At 42.1% G+C, this 17,544-nt stretch overlaps 4 protein-coding genes across 4 annotated transcripts; 1 reads left to right on the plus strand and 3 right to left on the minus strand.

Annotated features, from left to right (window-relative positions):
- The first annotated feature begins 2,387 nt into the window (after positions 1-2,387).
- LOC132789069 (peroxiredoxin-6-like) lies at positions 2,388-3,672 on the plus strand. The gene is made up of 4 exons (XM_060796818.1): positions 2,388-2,580; positions 2,890-3,264; positions 3,326-3,401; positions 3,463-3,672. Exons 1-4 carry the CDS (start codon positions 2,498-2,500, stop codon positions 3,589-3,591), a joined length of 663 nt encoding a protein of 220 aa, XP_060652801.1. The 5' UTR covers positions 2,388-2,497; the 3' UTR covers positions 3,592-3,672.
- Positions 3,673-3,678: 6 nt separating this feature from the next.
- LOC132789068 (protein rotatin homolog) lies at positions 3,679-10,501 on the minus strand. The gene is made up of 3 exons (XM_060796816.1): positions 9,971-10,501; positions 6,859-9,911; positions 3,679-6,797 (listed from the first exon to the last, which is right to left on the minus strand). The coding sequence occupies exons 1-3, from the start codon at positions 10,416-10,418 to the stop codon at positions 4,212-4,214; spliced, it is 6,087 nt and encodes a 2,028-aa protein (XP_060652799.1). The 5' UTR covers positions 10,419-10,501; the 3' UTR covers positions 3,679-4,211.
- A 548-nt stretch (positions 10,502-11,049) lies between these two features.
- LOC132792782 (acidic mammalian chitinase) lies at positions 11,050-12,786 on the minus strand. The gene is made up of 5 exons (XM_060802258.1): positions 12,678-12,786; positions 12,438-12,614; positions 12,102-12,372; positions 11,830-12,038; positions 11,050-11,766 (listed from the first exon to the last, which is right to left on the minus strand). Exons 1-5 carry the CDS (start codon positions 12,730-12,732, stop codon positions 11,093-11,095), a joined length of 1,386 nt encoding a protein of 461 aa, XP_060658241.1. The 5' UTR covers positions 12,733-12,786; the 3' UTR covers positions 11,050-11,092.
- Positions 12,787-14,078: 1,292 nt separating this feature from the next.
- Positions 14,079-15,452, minus strand: LOC132789797 (acidic mammalian chitinase-like). The gene is made up of 4 exons (XM_060798061.1): positions 15,354-15,452; positions 14,852-15,293; positions 14,576-14,784; positions 14,079-14,512 (listed from the first exon to the last, which is right to left on the minus strand). The coding sequence occupies exons 1-4, from the start codon at positions 15,412-15,414 to the stop codon at positions 14,118-14,120; spliced, it is 1,107 nt and encodes a 368-aa protein (XP_060654044.1). The 5' UTR covers positions 15,415-15,452; the 3' UTR covers positions 14,079-14,117.
- Positions 15,453-17,544: the final 2,092 nt, after the last annotated feature.

Consider the following 17,544-nt stretch of genomic DNA (forward strand, 5'->3'; position numbering starts at 1 on the left):
GCAATGGCTATACGAAGAGCGTAATTCGAATTTAGTTGGCGCTCTCATCGATGTCACCAATACCAATACACGCCGGTGTGCTCTCTTCGCTCTCTGTTTATATTTTGTTTATGAAGCATGCCTCTGAAACCGTATACAAATATTTGAAAGAGAAAATACAACACTTTCCTTTAATCAGAATTGATAAAATATACATTTAATTTATATATGTTTAATTTCCTAATTTCAAAATGGTTATAGTTAAACAAAACTTCAGCTGTGCGAACAGCTGATTGAAAGAGAGGGCTTCAGCATTTGGTTGTATTGGTAGGTTTCATACGATCACCAACACAATCAACATTTTACTCTCAATAGCCACACAATTAGTAAACAACTTGCTTAACAAGAGAATGGTAAAATTGCATTAGTGTTAGTAATTTCTGCGCCAATACGAATTTGAAAACAGTGTAAATCAACAGTTAAAATTATTGAAAATAAATCAAAAGTTCGCATAATTTTTGACAAAATCCAAAGCATACAAATGAACGAATGTGGCTTGTTGTTTTCAAGAAAAACTTTCAAATTGGACGCCCTGTATTAAACTTGTTTTTTAAACGAGCTCTCGCGTTCTATCTTATCTGAGTTAAACTTGTTGTGTGTGTATGAAATGTTATAAATACTTCGGCTCGTGATTGTATTTAGCTTATATATAATATACACACATACGTCTGAGGCATACAAATGTGGATGTGGGTTGGTTTACTTGTTGACAAATAAAGTTTCGAGAGGAAAACTACTGCCAACTGAATTGCGTCTTAAAATTAAGCTTTATAACAGAAACATTTTTTCTTATGACTGACAATATTATTTCTTATAACATTTCAAGTATTTATTCGATAGGTATTTTGCATTATCCGTATTGCAAATAATTCACCGACAAGAATTTAAATATTGCGCGGTCTCTGCTTGGTTTCTTACATTCGCCAATGTATAATATTGCTGAAAGTAAACATTTCAATGTAGTAGTTATCGTACAGCTCACTAACACAGGCACACATTTAACCGCTCTCTTTACTCACAAACGTTAACAGAGAGCAATGTCAGCTGAGCGAAGAGAGCATCGCAATGTTTGACTGTGTCAGTGACAGTACCAATACACTAACATTTTGCGCTCAAGGCACACCTATTCTCGTCCGTGTGAGCACATACACAAGAGAGAGTAGGGAAATGTGTGCATGTGTTGCCTTTTTTCCATACAAATTACACATACTAATGCAGTAGTTAAGTTAACTGCGCTTGAATTAAAATTTAGCTGCTCAGATATTGATAGTCAGTCATCGGAATAAGACGAAGGTAAAACTTCTACAACTAACAAAGTTAAATTGAAGTGTTTTGTACAAATGGAAAAATGTATATTTCGACAAAGTCATTGCCTTTTTCGGACGGCGTCATCTTAATACTTCAAAAGTCTCTGGTAATTTTCCATTGGTTTCTCGTCAACAAAACAGCCGTTGCTGATAATATGTAGACGGAATAAAACGCGAAGGTAGCGGAGAAAGAGGAATGCCACGTGTAACGGCAGGTGTACAGGGTGTTTAAAGCTAAGGTTGACCTGATTGACCCTCAAAACAGCTAATCTACAACTTTGTGTAAATGAAAAAAAACAGTTTTACAGTTGGATATTTATGTGAAGATTATAAAGAAAAACATTGAATTCGCGGCTTTCTGATTTTATGCTCACGAATGTCGCTAGGTGATAACTGCGCGTATATGTACGAGAATTACTACTACAAACAAACTTCTGAGTGCTCTCAATATTGTGTAGCTCTTATTCTCTTAGCTTCTTCTTATAGTAAATACGCAATTGTATTGTGAATTGTGAGTGGGTCACTAATACCAGCAAAGCAAAAGCTGCTCTCCCATTTATTGACTCTCTGTTTACGTTTTTCCTGTTGTTTATAAACATAGAGACGAGCCCATATTTCTTTAGCTTATCCATCAATATGAATTTAGTTGTGGTTTTTAAATTACACCTTGTAACTGTGCACCTTTTGACGATTTCATCAGAAACTTCTAGCATTTCATAATGACTGCTATATATTAAACAATGTGGTTGTTTTCGATCTACAAGCACATAAAGTCATATTTCATCCATACGTACATACATATGTACCTGCACATGTTCACATTGGCAAAGCTTTAAAACGAAATAAATATCACAAAGTAAATGGCCACAAAATATGTATAAAACACATACACACACATAGGAAATTCGCGATTGCCGTCAAACTCTGCTCTTGATAAGCTGCGACCCTGCCAGCAAATTGCTGTTGCTAGATCGCTCGCTCTCCCTCTCTCTCTTTCACCAGCCGGCTTTGACTTTGAGTATAAAAGGGGCTGCCATTTCTGTATTTGCACACAGTGAGCAAGAGTGCTTTGAGCAAGCTAAGTCAGCGAGCGAAATTCAGAAGAATTTGTATTAAAAGTGAAAAAGTTATAAAAGTGTAAATTAAGCAAGATGCGTCTAGGCCAGACTGTTCCCAACTTCAAAGCTGAGACCACAAAGGGTCCCATAAGCTTCCACGAATGGCAGGGCAACGAGTAAGTTTTCTCAAGAGTTAGTTCATATACATATGTATAAACAGAGTGCGTTATTAAGCATACTAAGTACGATCGTATGTATGTATGTATGAAATATCTGTTATGCACATTGTAATTGAGGTTAAATTTGCGCCCACAATTGATCTGTAAAGTGAATGCATAGCTTACATACAATGTATGTATGTACTACATACAACTTTGTAATTGGAAAAATGCAGCTGTGTGCAAAGAGACATGTAAACCGTTTAAAGCATTTGCATTAAATTGTTCTATTGCAATTTATTTAAATGATTTACTTACAAATTACAGATGGGTTGTGCTGTTCTCGCACCCCGCCGATTTCACACCCGTTTGCACCACGGAACTGGGCCGCATTGCTGTCCACCAGCCGGAGTTTGCCAAGCGCAATGCCAAGTGCCTGGCGCACTCGGTGGATGCCCTAGACTCGCATGTCGACTGGGTCAACGACATTAAGTCTTACTGCTTGGACATTCCCGGGGATTTTCCATATCCAATCATTGCCGATCCCACTCGCGATTTGGCTGTGTCTTTGGGCATGCTGGATGAAGATCAGAAGAAGGATCCCGAAGTGGCCAAGACCATTCGTGCTCTCTTCATTATTAGCCCCGATCACAAGGTTCGCCTTTCTATGTTCTACCCGATGTCAACTGGTCGCAATGTTGAGTAAGTAGCTTGAGTAAATTCATTGGAATATTTTCTTATTTAAAATATATTCATTTTGCAGTGAAATCTTGCGTACCATCGATTCCCTGCAGTTGACAGATCGCCTCAAGGTGGTGGCTACACCCGCCAACTGGACTGTGAGTAACATATACAATCCATGTATACGTCTTGTTATTAATTAACTCTTTTAAAATGCAGCCTGGTACCAAGGTCATGATTCTGCCATCGGTTACTGATGAGGAGGCCAACAAACTCTTCCCCAAGGGCTTCGATAAGGTATCCATGCCATCGGGAGTCAACTACGTGCGCACTACAGAGAACTATTAGGCTGATAATCTATACTATATATAATATTAATATTTATGCTGTTTGATACGGTTTCCTAAATTGAATAAATTATAAACATTATTTTTATGAAAATGACAAATTTTTAATTGGTATGAATAATATAAATGCAAGTTAGTAAAATTAAGCATAAACATAAATTCTTAGGCAATCCGATGTCGAATCTTTGAAACGAATTTAATTCCTAATAACACATAAATCTTAAAAAGTAAATAAGTAATGTTGAATCTCAAAGCTCCACACTTTTTAAATGGATCACTTTGTTTTGCATAAATTAATGTGATTTTCTACTACACTAAAAGAAAGTTTACATTTATTTTTAACTTGTTCCTAAATATTTTTAAGTCATACAGCGAATGCAATCAGTTCTGGTTTTTTTTTACGAATATGTTTATAATACTATAGATTGCTCTTTGACATGAGAATTATATTCTATGTTATTAAGTACTCTTTATTGACTTCTAGGTAGACTACTCGTATTGTTTTAAAAAATGAAAAGGAGAACTGTCATGTTTAATTTAACAATATCGAATCTCATGCCAGTGTTTCAGTTCTTTATCTTCCTATTTAAACATTAAATGCTTTTATCTATTGGGTTAAGTCTATATTTGTACGGCCTTATAGAGATTCCCTAACATATCGCTCGTATCTTTGGCAAAGGGAAAGCTTTCAAAGCGTTTAAGGTTCTCTGACTCCAAGATCGTCAATTGATTTTTAAGTTTATCGATCTGTTTAAACATTTTGGAACTGCGCAGTAAAGCTCGATGCTTAGCAGTGAAGCCAAATAGTTTCCACAGGCACAGAATGACCAGACAATGCTCTTCATATGAGTTCAGACTAGCATCACCGCCACCACCGATCGCCACAGGCTGCAGGAGGATGCTGTGCATCAAGTCCTGAAACTCGTGAAAGCCGATGAGCTGCGTCCTGTTGCTGTTGGCAAAGCACATGTTGCGTAGAATGCGCAAGCACGTCATGCGCTTGCTGCCGAGTGGCGGCGAGCGACGCACGGCATCAAGCAGTGCCGCCATGTGGCAGACCTTGTTGCCGGCGTCGTATCGGGAGTAGATCTCCCAAAAGTTTAGCCAACTGAGCAAAGCCTCTTGTCGCACTTTGTTTTGTAGACTCTGGCTGGCCGGCAGAATTGTGTCGAACATGTCCAGCACACGCATCTTGGACAGACTGAGGCGTCCCTCGGTGCAAGAGCAGCAATTGATCATGACTCGGAGTGCGGCCTCCACAAAGGAATTCGCAGTTGTCTCTAGCACGCAGAACGGGTTCGGTTTGGTTGAAGTCTTATCTTTTTTGGTCGTCTCATGATCAGCTACGCGCATCATCATCTGGAGCAGTGAATGCGATTGATTGGACAGTACCAATGAAGCTTGTTTGCACATTTCAAAGGAGTGCTCGGTGAGATGCCCAGTCCAACACAAAATGAAGTGTTTGAGCATGCCCGAATGCGATAGCCAGGGCCACAATCTTAAAATGACGCGCACAATTCTGTTAGCCATGACGGTGTCTGTGATGACGGAATGCGAAGAGCTGTGCCAGTGCATTAGCATATTACAAATCAGCATCAAATTTCCGAGAATCTCACGTGTCTTGTGAGCGCCCACGCGTCGCACATAGGCCGAGGCATTGCCCACACTGGTATCGTCAAGGAATGACTCCATCAGCTGGATGATGCGATCCAGCAGCTTGACATTACGAGCGGCTTCCATAAGAAATGGCGACAGTTTCAGCAGATTTCCCATCAGTTCACAGAGCTGTATGTGATTACGGCTGGGAGCTTGCAGGAAGCTGTACGTCTTTGCCGGAAAATGCATCTCAAACAGATTGTTAAAGGTGTAAAAGAGCAGACCGACACAATTGCTAAGCTCTGTGTGTTTGGCAGAATCTGGTGGCTTTTTCGACCTGTGGCCTTTTTTGTTCGTTGTGTTTATCGGCCTCAGGTTCATTATCTTGAGTCGCTTGCAGATCACTTCCTCGCTATCGTCGTTCTCGTCGTTGTTGTTCTCGTTGTCGTCGCTATCCGTCACATCGACATTGGCATTTTCGTCCTTGCTCTCATCAAGGTCAATAACCTCCGCATATGTCTCCAGCTGACGCAGCAGATTGTCATCTTTGGGCTCGTACTGCATCTTAGTCAGCAGCAATGAGAACATGGTAAAGGCATAGCGCTGCACCGGACGAAGAAAAAGGACCAAACTGCAGCCATGCATCAGTCCGTCCATTAGCAGTTCCGGACGCAGCTTTAAATGGTCGTAAAGCACACGATAGGAGTTCCCATCTTTGCAGAATACCATCATGAGTTTCAGCATATTTTCCAACAGCCTCTCATGCACCACCCTCTGATTGTGCAGCGCATGCATCAGCGCAAAGAAGCTCTTCAGCAGCACCGTGTCCCGACAAATACTGCGCTGCAGAAACTCAAAGTTGTGCTGATAGCAGATTGCGTAGAGCTTACAGATTTGACCAGCGCACAGCTCCATATAAGCTTTCGAATAGCGGGTATTTTGTGGCTGCATTTGCATCACATTCAGCTTCATCACATCGCTGAGGGCATGGAAAAAAGCATGTTCGCAGAGCGTGGTGCACCAGCTGGGCTGCAGCTGCACCAGTTTGATGAGTATGCTAACAAAGCAGCCAATGATCTCGCACGAATTTTTCACACCCTCCGCATTATCGGCTATTTGCGGCGAAATCTCCAATGTGGCCAGTGCCTTGTGTGCCTCTTGTAGGAAAGCATATTTGCTGAGCAGTTCCACGCAAGCGGCGCTTCCCTGATGCGGCATTAGGCGCTCAAAGACACGTCCGGCCATTTCGCGCACTAAGATCTGTTCGTGGCCATCTAACATAGTCGACAGACAACAGGCGCCCAGTCCGCCGGGCAGAAAGTCCAAAAATTCGAGCAGTATATTGGCCATGTTGACGTCGCTGCTCTTCAGCCAATTGGCCATCGTCACCCAGGCAAGAGTGCGCACCTCGGCATCGCAATGACCACAGAGTCCAAGCAGATAACGGAATACCTTGGTCCCATGACCCGTGGAGATGGCAACGACAGCTGGACATTGGGCTTGAGCCTGCAACTGGCACATGATGAGCAAACAGTCCCGTTGCCATTGAGCGCCAGTCTGGGTCGAGGTACGCAGATTGCTCGACAGTTGTACAAAGTGCTGGTAGTGAGCCTGCAAAGATTGTGAAGCCGTTAGTCATAGGAAGTATAATAAGAGATGCCTCCGCACTCACCTGCAGCTTGATGTCCTCCATGTTTAGCTGGCGCGCACTCAGATGGCGCAACACAGTAAGCAAGCTTCGCACATGCTGCAGGCGCCGCTCCTCAAAATGACTGCGCGCCAGCTTGCTCAGCTCCATGAAGAGCCTGCCATGCCAGTCGTACACTTCAGCGCCGTCGCCTGCGTGAAGCAATTGCACCAGGCATCCAGTGACCAGTTGCAGCAACGGCAAGTTCACCTGCAAATCGCGCAACACGATAAAGAAGCTGTGATGTGCATCTGTCTCCAGGGCTGTGTTCAATCCAGTCAACACAGCGGGCAAGCGATATTGTAAGCATCTGGAGCACAGTTCCAGCAAAGCAAAGTAGACCGTGTGATCCAGTTGATTGCCCGGCGAGGTTGGCAGAAATCTGTGTAGCAGTGACCACAAAGCCTCGTCCTCTTGTTGTGGTACATTGTTGTGTAAGAGCACTAGAAACAGCTGCAGACTGGCCACATGATGCAGCAACTTCTGGTGGCTACTGCAATTGTTTGCTTCCAGCAGCTGCTGCCGCAGTTGCTCATGGACGAGCGTCGCTTGCACCAATGCCATATCTTTGGGCGTTAATTTCAGCGAATCATCAATGTCCAGTTTTTGCACTGCAGCGACTTCCATGCTCTCGGCGGATTCGCAAATCCAGTGCGCGATGTAGAGACGCCAATGCTGAGCGGCCAGCTCCTTATTGCCCTGAAAATGCTTGGCCAGCAAATTATTCTGCAGTGCAGTGCCTTCAGTGGTGGCTGTGGGCGGCACAGCATGATCCACTTGGTAGCACACTGGTACCATCAGGGGCGACAGATTTACGTTCATGAACAGCGTGCTTTCGGTGGGCATCAAGTGGTCTTCGTAGAGTAGCTGAAAAATGCAGCAGCTCAGTTCGGCGCGCAATTGTGCATTGTGGGGCATAAGAAAGAGACAGCGCAGCAGACACATCAGTATTTCCTCGTTATCCTTGAGCTGTATCCGAGTGTGTGCGCTGCAAAAGAGCATGCGCATCAAGATGCTCGTCGCTGGCATCAATATTTCCATGTCCATGGCATCGGGCTGCCGCTTGCCCAGCAGCGGATCGCGCAAAGCATTCAAGCAGAGCAGACAGGACCTTTCGTTGTTGGTGAACGCTTTCACGGCCTCCCTGTTATGCAGGAGGACATTTAGCTGGACGAGCGTCGATTTGCGTATGGCTGGCTTCAAGTCGGGTGTCTCCAGTAGTCGCTGCAGCGCAAGCAGATTACGCTCGTCTGACAGTGTCTTCTTCTCATTGAACAGCGTGGCGTAGTCAATGGGCGGGCGTACCACGCACAGATCATGGCCAATCAAGTCGAGTGTTAGTTGGTCCATAATGGTCCGGTATTTGTGATTCTGTGAATCATGGCGCATCAGCACATAGGCGACACGACTGATGGCCTCCTTGCGGAACTTGGCATCCGGATGGAACAAGTAGCAGGCATTGGCACGCAATGCCACACTGGGATCCACATAGCGCTTGTCCGGATCCATGAGACCCCAGATATTCTGCTGCAGCTGCGGATAGTTGACACCCCGGCAAATCATTAGAGGCAACTGTGTCACCACCATTTCGAAGACTTCGACAAAGTCACGGTTGCCAATGAGCTTGGCGAGTCCCATTATCATAATCAGATAATCAACGCACCACTGTTGCAGCTGCTCCTGGCCACCCTGGGCATCCTTGTTTGGCATCCAGCCCTGGACCAAGAGCTGGCGCACCAACTCAGTGCTCATAGGCAAGCCAAGTATATGCTGACGGGCCAGCTCGATATTATTGCAGCCCGCCATGTAGTTGGTGTGGTTTAAGAAGGCATGAAAGTGATCCACAACTGGCTGCTTCAGCAGACGCAAAACTTGGCCGCGCATCTGTTCATTGGGCAGATTGAAAAACGTGCTTAGCAGACTCTCGGCGTCCTGGCGCAGCTCACGCTGTTGTCCATAGCATGGAGTGCACTTAATTAGCGCTTCGACTAGTTGGCGCAGCAGAGTCTCGCTACCCATTTGATTAAGCACGAGACAAACCATGCCCTGTTTACGCAGCAGTTGTAAAGGCGGTATTTTGGTTGTCTCCACTAGTTGATTCACTGCGGTGCTGTAAGCAACCTTGAGGCGATACATCTGGTTCTTGAGGGTTTTGACATCGATGTTCAGTGATTTTGAAAGATTCTCCAACACTTCCACAAAGTCTGGAAAACACATCAAGTAGACGTCATCTGTAAGAATGGCGTGTAGCAGTGCATACGCAGCGGCTTTGTTCATTTTCGGATTATGATCCACATTAATGCCAATCACATCAACCAGCAGCTCGTTAAGAATGAGCGATTCCAGTCTAGGTATCATCATGCGCTTGACTAAGCTGGACACGTCGCCGTTCTTTGGCATCTTCATGTCTCGTAAATAAATAAGCAGCTTGGCCACCATAATCCCCATTTTTTCTACTATATAATCAGGCACACGTACGCTCAAATCAATCATTGTCTGTATAGTCTCATCGATTAACTCAAAACAGTGCCAATTGTCCACACAATGCTCCAAGGTAGGGGATCCAACCTGCTTAAAACTGCCATACAACAGCACCGTCAGCGCCTTGCTAAATCGCAGCTGATCTGGCATTCCTTGTGGATTCTTTGGCGCTTCAATGGGAGCCGAGTAGCTAAGTATCTTGCTACGTACCCTGTGTCGCTGCTTTAGCTGCTTTAGAAAGGCGAACAGCACGCGGTTTATGTGTTGCAGTAGGTCGCCAGAATGCTTCTGCTGAATGTGAATCAACCTGAGGTAGACATTTGGTGGTTGGAGGAAATACTCGATGGGATAGTCACATAGTTTGATCTGTAGGTTTGTCAAATTCCTCTTCAGATCCATCTCGTCACTCACAGTGAGCGAGTCAACGATGATCTTCATGGTGAGCAAATCCGTATCACTGGGACGTGTCCAAGCGGTTTCATGGTCCGTTGGTGAGAGACGGAGTCTATCACGTGAAGCGATGTAGTCGGACTCGTAGCTGTCGCTTAACTGATTGTCTGCAATAACACATACATCAGATACTCTAAAACGTAAAAAGAGATTATATTCATAGTACCTGAGCTGCGACAGGAGCTGCTGCTCTCAACGGGACTCATTGCATCCATGTGCATCTTAGTGATTCTACTTCTCAAGTCCTCAATCAGTTCGAAGCCACGCTCAGAGGGATACTCGGACAGGAGTTGGTGTATCTTCGACATCTCTTCTCGCAGACGCTTGACCGGGATACTTGGCATAATCCCATCACCATAATCTGAACGCAGCAATTCTAGCATTAGCGAAAGCACACGATCTGTGGCTATTGGTGGCTTGAAATTAAACCATCCGATAAGCTGCTTTGTGAACACAATTGGATTCAAATTGAGTTGCTCATCATGCTGCAGACCGCGCATGAAACGTGTTTCGACTTGCTCTAAGGCGCGCATGCGAATCTCGGGTGCTTCATTTGTCAATTTGGCAAGTAGATTTTCGCCAATAGTTAGCATTTGTCTGGATGACGTAGACATTATGATATCTCATTTGCAACTTATTCAACATTTACTTTTTAGAACTTTTACTTTTTACACACTACTTTCAATATGAAAATTGTTAATAATTGTCAATTATGAGCGAGATTTCAAAGCGTCGACAGTTTTCGCGCGTACAAAGAAGCCGTCATTTATTTTAACGCAGTTAACATTTGTCATGTAAACATTAGCAGACCCTTTTGAGTATAACATAGTTTATATATTGCTTTAACATATTATGCCATTATTATTATTATTGATCATGCTAATTTAAATGTAATTGCTAATAATGTGCATTTGGATAAATGCAAATCTACTGTTCATTTGGAATATATTTAAATAACCTTTGCTACAAATAATAGTGCGACTAACTTTGTGTGAAACGCCACCTATCGATAGAATTTCATTTAACAAGATTAGTAACTCTCAAATGTGTTACCACTTACTAGCGCTATCTTTTATTCAATAGCGACTTTAAAGCGACTAGAAAATACTGAAAATACAGACAAATAGATACGGCAGCACTGACTAACGAAAATTACCCACTAGTAATTTTCCCACTACAGTCTTCCACTGTAGAATTTTTCATAGGAAACACCGATAAGTTTGCAATGATAAACCAACATTTAAATGCTTTTTATGCTCTCAAGGCTTACATAATTTATTTCACATTTCTAATATGGACAGTTGGCGTCCTGGGGATAGTTGCAAGTCGAGATTTTCGTATCGAAGTACAATCCATTGCCGCATTGGAAGTCGTAGCGAATACCGTTAGAACACTGATAGTACCTGGTGCAGTCGCTGCTATGCAGGAAATAGCCATCAGTGGAGCAATTATCGTTGGAACCTCCGCCACCAGGAGCCGAAGTAGTTGGTGCAGAGGTAGGTGCAGCTGTAGGTGCAGCTGTGGGTGCAGCTGTAGGCGCAGATGTTACACCTCCACCTCCGCTGCCACTGCTACCCAAACCACGATTCATTGCCTTCAGCAATGGATAAGTTTCACCGCAAATACCACGGAAATCGTCGGTCTCAATGGACCAGGTCATGGCGCCACCCAGATTACGTGAACTCACCAACTGCATCTTGAGCTCAATGCTCTGCACGTTGTCGTAGCCTACCCACTGATCGCCCTGGAAGGCATATGGAGATTTCGTTGCATCATCAAATACAGTTTGCCAGTTGTTGACACAGATTTCCATGTAGCCCAAGAAACCATTCTGGCGTGTGTAGGGACCAGCGGCTCCATCTCCTTTGCTGGCACTACCTGGCGAGGTTTTGGAGTTGTCTGACAACTGATAAGTGTGACCATAGAATCCAATGCCAAGGATCAATTTCTGTGGTGGAGCACCTACACAATGCATAAAAGAAAGTATTTAGAAAAAGCTTTAGGAATTCAACATTATTCGCTGACCTTGTTGAATCCAGTAGTCGATGGCAGCTGTTACTTCAGGGAGAGGGGCGTTGAGGCCCAAGAAACCTTCGAATGACATGTGGAAATCGTAGGTCATCACGTTAATGAAGTCCAAGTGTTGGGATATGGCGGGGATGTCATATGAAAGAGAGGCAGACGCTTCAGAAGCACCCACGGCAATACCCAACTCCAAATTGTGGGGAGCAAATCTTTAGCATAAATAAAATATATGATTACAGCTGACATTAAACATTAAATATGCAGAGACTTACGCTTCCTTGATCTCTCGCAGCAGTGTCACAAAGTTCTGCTTGTCCTGAGCTCCGCCACCACGTTGGGCGGGATATTCCCAATCCAGATCAAGACCATCGAAGCCATAGCGTTGAATGAATGCTAAGGTGGAGGAAATGAAAGTGGCACGTTTGCCTGCATCGGCAGCCATGGCAGAGTATTTCTCAGATCCCTCATTCCAGCCACCAACAACAGCCAGAATCTTGAGCTTAGGATTCACTTGTTTCAGCGCAATGGTCTTGCTAATGAAAGCTACCGAAACGAGAAAGGCATTCACTTTAAATGAGCTTGTTAATTAAAAGAATTTTAAGACTTACCCAGTCCATCGTCCAGGTCAAGCCAAGTGTCCAAGGACTTGAACTCTCCCGAATCCGCAATGCCAAAGAAGGTGTAACTGATGTGTGTGCACAGAGTGGGGTCAATATTTGATGGTTCAAATTTACCATCTCCAGGGCGATAGTTGGCCCATGTGCCCCAGTAGCAGTTGAGGATCTCTGCAACACACGAATTGTCGGACTCACTTCGAAAACCATGTCGAATTAATTATCAATACTCACTGTCGCTGGTGGCGATGGAGACCAGCGTGAAAAGCAAGCACGCCAATAACTTCATGGTCTTGTTCTAACTCTCGACTCTTATTTTGCTGTCGCTTTTATAGGTTGGTTATACGGGAAAATTGCGATTGAGCTCGCATGGTCTATAGAGTCATGCCTGTACTCGTACTTGCTTATCGCTTGTGTCCAGATAATGCAGGCATTAGGCAAAACAATAACGTAATATATAGCATCTCTTGGATAATCTAGATTATGGTGGAGTAGCTCAAAGAGGTGCACGCTTTTTGGACTTTTAAATAGTGAACATAAATAAATCTTAACTTATTTCTCAAGTACAACTCGACGCTGCTCCTCCAGCTATATTGTTTTATTCATTTCTTAGCTGTAAATTCATTCAATTTCACATATGTGCAAGTTTCGGCGTAATCTCAATAAGTATTATTATTATGATGGGGGTGATTATCGACCCCCTCATAGAATCGAATATAAATAGCATTTTTTGTAATTCCGCTTGATTTATATGGTTTGAAGTGTGTACTAATCAATTTCTGATTAATAATTTCCTTTATTTCCAGTAAGAACAAATAGTATATGATTCAGTTGATGAGTTGTACATTATCTGCATTTTTATAGCACTGCACTCGCATACATTGATAATGAGAAATCAACATAAGATAGCGTGCTACAGTCGAGTGTATTCGACAGTGAGATACACGTTCGTGTTGTTAAGAAGAACTTAACAACATTCAAATTTTTATTATCCATTATAAATTCAACCATCTTGTAGAGAAACTTTTTTGACTGATCAACAATTTGAAGGATAGAATGTAATCGAACCTTGAAAGCAATATTTGAAATGAAAATTGAAAATAGTGTTTACTACTACAGCAACAATGGTCAAAAAAGAATATCCTCCCTGAATATTATTTGAGACATATTGAAAGTGATGATTCAACACGATGTTTAGTGATTATTATATGATGTTGATGTTGTTATATGATGAGGTGAACAAGCGCGGCACTACGAATAAATAAACAAGGTCTATCTATAGCTATGAATCTACGACTAAGAAATAATACTCAGAAATGAAATGTAGATTTAGCAAGATGGAATTGCTTTTTTTATTAATCTGTATTCCTACATAAGTATGGACTTGTTGCTTTTAAATGCACACAAGAGCAAGTTGATTGACTGATTAGTGTCGACAACAGGCATATGGGTTGTTACTCATATGTGAGTATTTACTTTATGACCGGCTTGTGCTAGGCAAATGGTTTTCGATGTCAATAGAAGCCCCTCAGAAATAAAGAAGCACACGATTTTGCAATAGACCCCTCAAGAAGCAACAAACAAATAGATTACCGGTTGCCAATCTTAAATAGACGTAAATTTAAACAGAGTATCTGCAATTTTATAATTCTTTATTGTTTATTTCACAGAAAATTACCAGCGCAACTTTTCATTGATGGTCCTGAGAAGTGGGTAAGCCTCGCCGCAGAGTCCGCGATAATCATCGGTCTCCAGGGACCAAACCATGGCACCAGCAAGGTTCTTCCTCAGAGCGAAGTCCATCTTCCACTGCACACTTAGCCTATTGTCGAAGCTGACCCATTGATCACCAGAGTAGGCATAGGGAGCAGCATTATCGTTGTCAAAGATTGTGTGCCAGTTGTTCTGGCAGATCTCGTTGTATCCCAAGTAGCCTCCCTCGCCGGTGTAGGAGCCAGCATTGCCAGTGCCGCGGCATGGTGCACCAGGCCAGTTCTGGGAAGGATCCGACAGTTGGAAAGAGCGACCATAACTGCCAACGCCAAGCACAAGCTTGTTAGCGGGAGCACCTGTAAGAATATAGAGAGAAACATAAATAAGTTAAGGAATCTACATTATTAAGTCTCACTCACCCTGGCTGAGCCAATAGTTGATGGCGTTCTCGATGGCCCATTGTGGGGCATTAAAGCCAGTCTTGCCATCAGAAGCCATGGCAAAGTCGTAGGTCATAACGTTGATGAAGTCCACCTGCTGGGCAATGTTGGCAATTTCATAGGAGGTGCTGGCAAGCGACTCTCCAGCTCCAACAGCAATTCCCAGTTCGTAACCGTAGGGAGCAAAGCTGTAATGAAAAGAAAACACAAGTATATCATGGCATATTCTTAAATAGTGTAAAAAACAGAACTTACGCCTCCTTCAACTCGCGCAGCAAAGTGACAAAGTTGGAGCGATCATTCCAGTTGCCACCGCGTTGGTTGGGGTATTCCCAATCCAGATCCAAACCATCGAAGCCATTGTTGCGCAGCAGGGTCAGAGCAGAGTTGATGAAGTTCTGACGCTTGCTCCAGTCACCGGCCATGGATGAGTATTTGGTGGAACCCTCGTTCCAGCCACCAACCACAGCGAGCACCTTCAGGTTGGAGTTCTGACGCTTCAGGCCAATGGCTTGGCTGATGAAGCCCAAGTCATAGTCCAGCCAGGTGTCCAGCGATTGAATGTTTCCACTATCATTGATGCCAAAGAACGAGTAGCTCAGATGGGTGCAGAGATTGGCATCGATGTTGGACACATCAAATTTTCCATTGCCACTTCGGTAGTTTGCCCAAGTTCCCCAGTAACAATTGACAATGCCTGGTAACATGGTGATGATAATTGAAATTATTTCCCATTAACTCTATTTGCTATACTTACGTTCGGCAGTAATTATTTGGCCAAGACTGAGAATGGCCAACAGTACTAAAAGTTTGCCCATTTTAACGAGTTAACAATTTCGATTTGTCGTCTAAAACAGTTGCTGCTGGCCCTTTTATACTTAATTTTCCTTATCTCTGCACTGAAGTGACATGTTTATACTAGCTCTTCAAAAGGAAATTTATACGAAAACAATTAGAATTTCGCTATCTTAAGATAGATTAGCATAAGTACGACTCATTCAACAATAGCGTCATCCTATACCCTGCACTGACTTTCTTTTCAAATGTTGTGTTGAGTCTTTGAATGAATGCTTCACTTATCAATTAACTTGTCTTTAAGTATTTTGGCTCATAGCAAACAGCTTAACTTGGAGTATTTTGGCACTTAGCAATCAGTTTAAGTTGAAGTATTTGGAACATAGCAATCAGCTTTTGCCACTATTTCGGATTGCAGCATTGATTTCAAGCAGCTTTTAAGCGACACAAAACTATATTACCTTTTTATACCCGCTAACCCATAGGGTAGAAGGGTATTATAACTTGGTGCCGATAGGAAATGTATGTGACAGGAATAAGGAGGCATCTCCGACCCTATAAAGTGTATATGTTCTTGATCAGCATCAACAGCCAAGACGATATAGCTATCTCCGTCCGGCTGTCTGTCCGTCTGAACACTTAGATCACAGAGACTTTAAGAGATAGAGCTATAATTTTTCGACAGCATCTGGTATGTTTGCACGAAGATCAAGTTTGTATCAATTTTTTTCCACGCCCACATTTCCGACACCGCAAATCGACAAAAATCGACAATAATAACTATAGTATTTGTGATTCTTGAAAATTTGGTTTCGATCTAAGTTATTAAAGAAACACTTTTGTATGGGCAAAAACGCCTACTTACTAGGGGTCTTAATTGCTTTGCCCGACAATCTGGTACATTGTGCCATGGTATATTTTGAATGGTATACTATATCGATATACCAAACATACCATTTGGTATATTTTTAGTATTTTTATAGTATTTTCGGTATATTTTGCTTTATTAAAAATGGGTTGCGGGTATCTCACAGTCGAGCACACTCGACTGTAACTTTCTTACTTGTTAGTATTTTTGCTTTTATTAAACACTCGACGTACTCGTTATTAACCCGAATCGTGCTAAAACAATAATACATAAATGAAGAATTATGCCAGCTGCCGTCTTTTGTACATCATATGATATATGTAAAGTCACATTATCATTATTTAAATGGTTTCAGAAACAATAAAATTCAATAATAAATACATTTAGCAAACTAAGTTATTTGTATATTGAGTGTTATAAAAATATTAGTTAAATTATTCAAATCAAGCAGTGAAATTGTAATCCCAATCCATTAGAACATCAGAGTTGCTGATCTAAGTCCATTTCCTTAGATAAAATTGTGCAACCCCATATTACCACATTATACTGATAGCAGAATGTTTACATAACTATTGCAAACAACTTATCGTATGATCATAAGAAATGTGCATGGGTACGTTAGTCATCATTGCGTGCAACTACAAATTAAAATTGCTATTTAAAATTAATGCAAAATATTTTATAAATTCAAGAGCGATTGTAAATCAATCTAGAATAGGTTTGAGCCCATCAAAAATTGTGAATAATATTATAATTTTAATTTCAGCGCGAAATTGATAACACATTGAAGGGGACATTTCTGATAATGTGAATAATCTAACTATGCATCTTTTGATTTCATTCCTTGTTTATACCCTGGGTACACCTAACGCAACTGATTGAAAGTGTCCACTCTGTTATGCAAGTGTTATACCAAACTCGAATCATTCGAACAGAAAAAGTAAACAAGCTCATCTGCTTGAAAGATGCAAGTGTTTATACGAAAGTCGCATTATTTAAAAACATGTTTAAGTAATTTAAAATTATTAAAGTTTTATTGAATACGATTGAATATAATAAAGCTGCGTAAAAACGTCCATGTTAGTAATTTAATTGAGTTCAATAAAACAATATAGACACTTAACATGCATCAAGTTTAGAAGATTTGATTTTATGTCCTAATTTGACGAATTGCATCTGCTTAAATGATGCATGTGTTTACACTAAAGTCGCCTTATTCAAACAGCTGTTTAGGACTGCAAAAGTTAACAACGTCAGGTATGTGGGAAGTAAATGAATTAACTGA

Source organism: Drosophila nasuta, chromosome 3 (assembly GCF_023558535.2).
Source record: "Drosophila nasuta strain 15112-1781.00 chromosome 3, ASM2355853v1, whole genome shotgun sequence".
Lineage (NCBI taxonomy): Eukaryota > Metazoa > Arthropoda > Insecta > Diptera > Drosophilidae > Drosophila > Drosophila nasuta.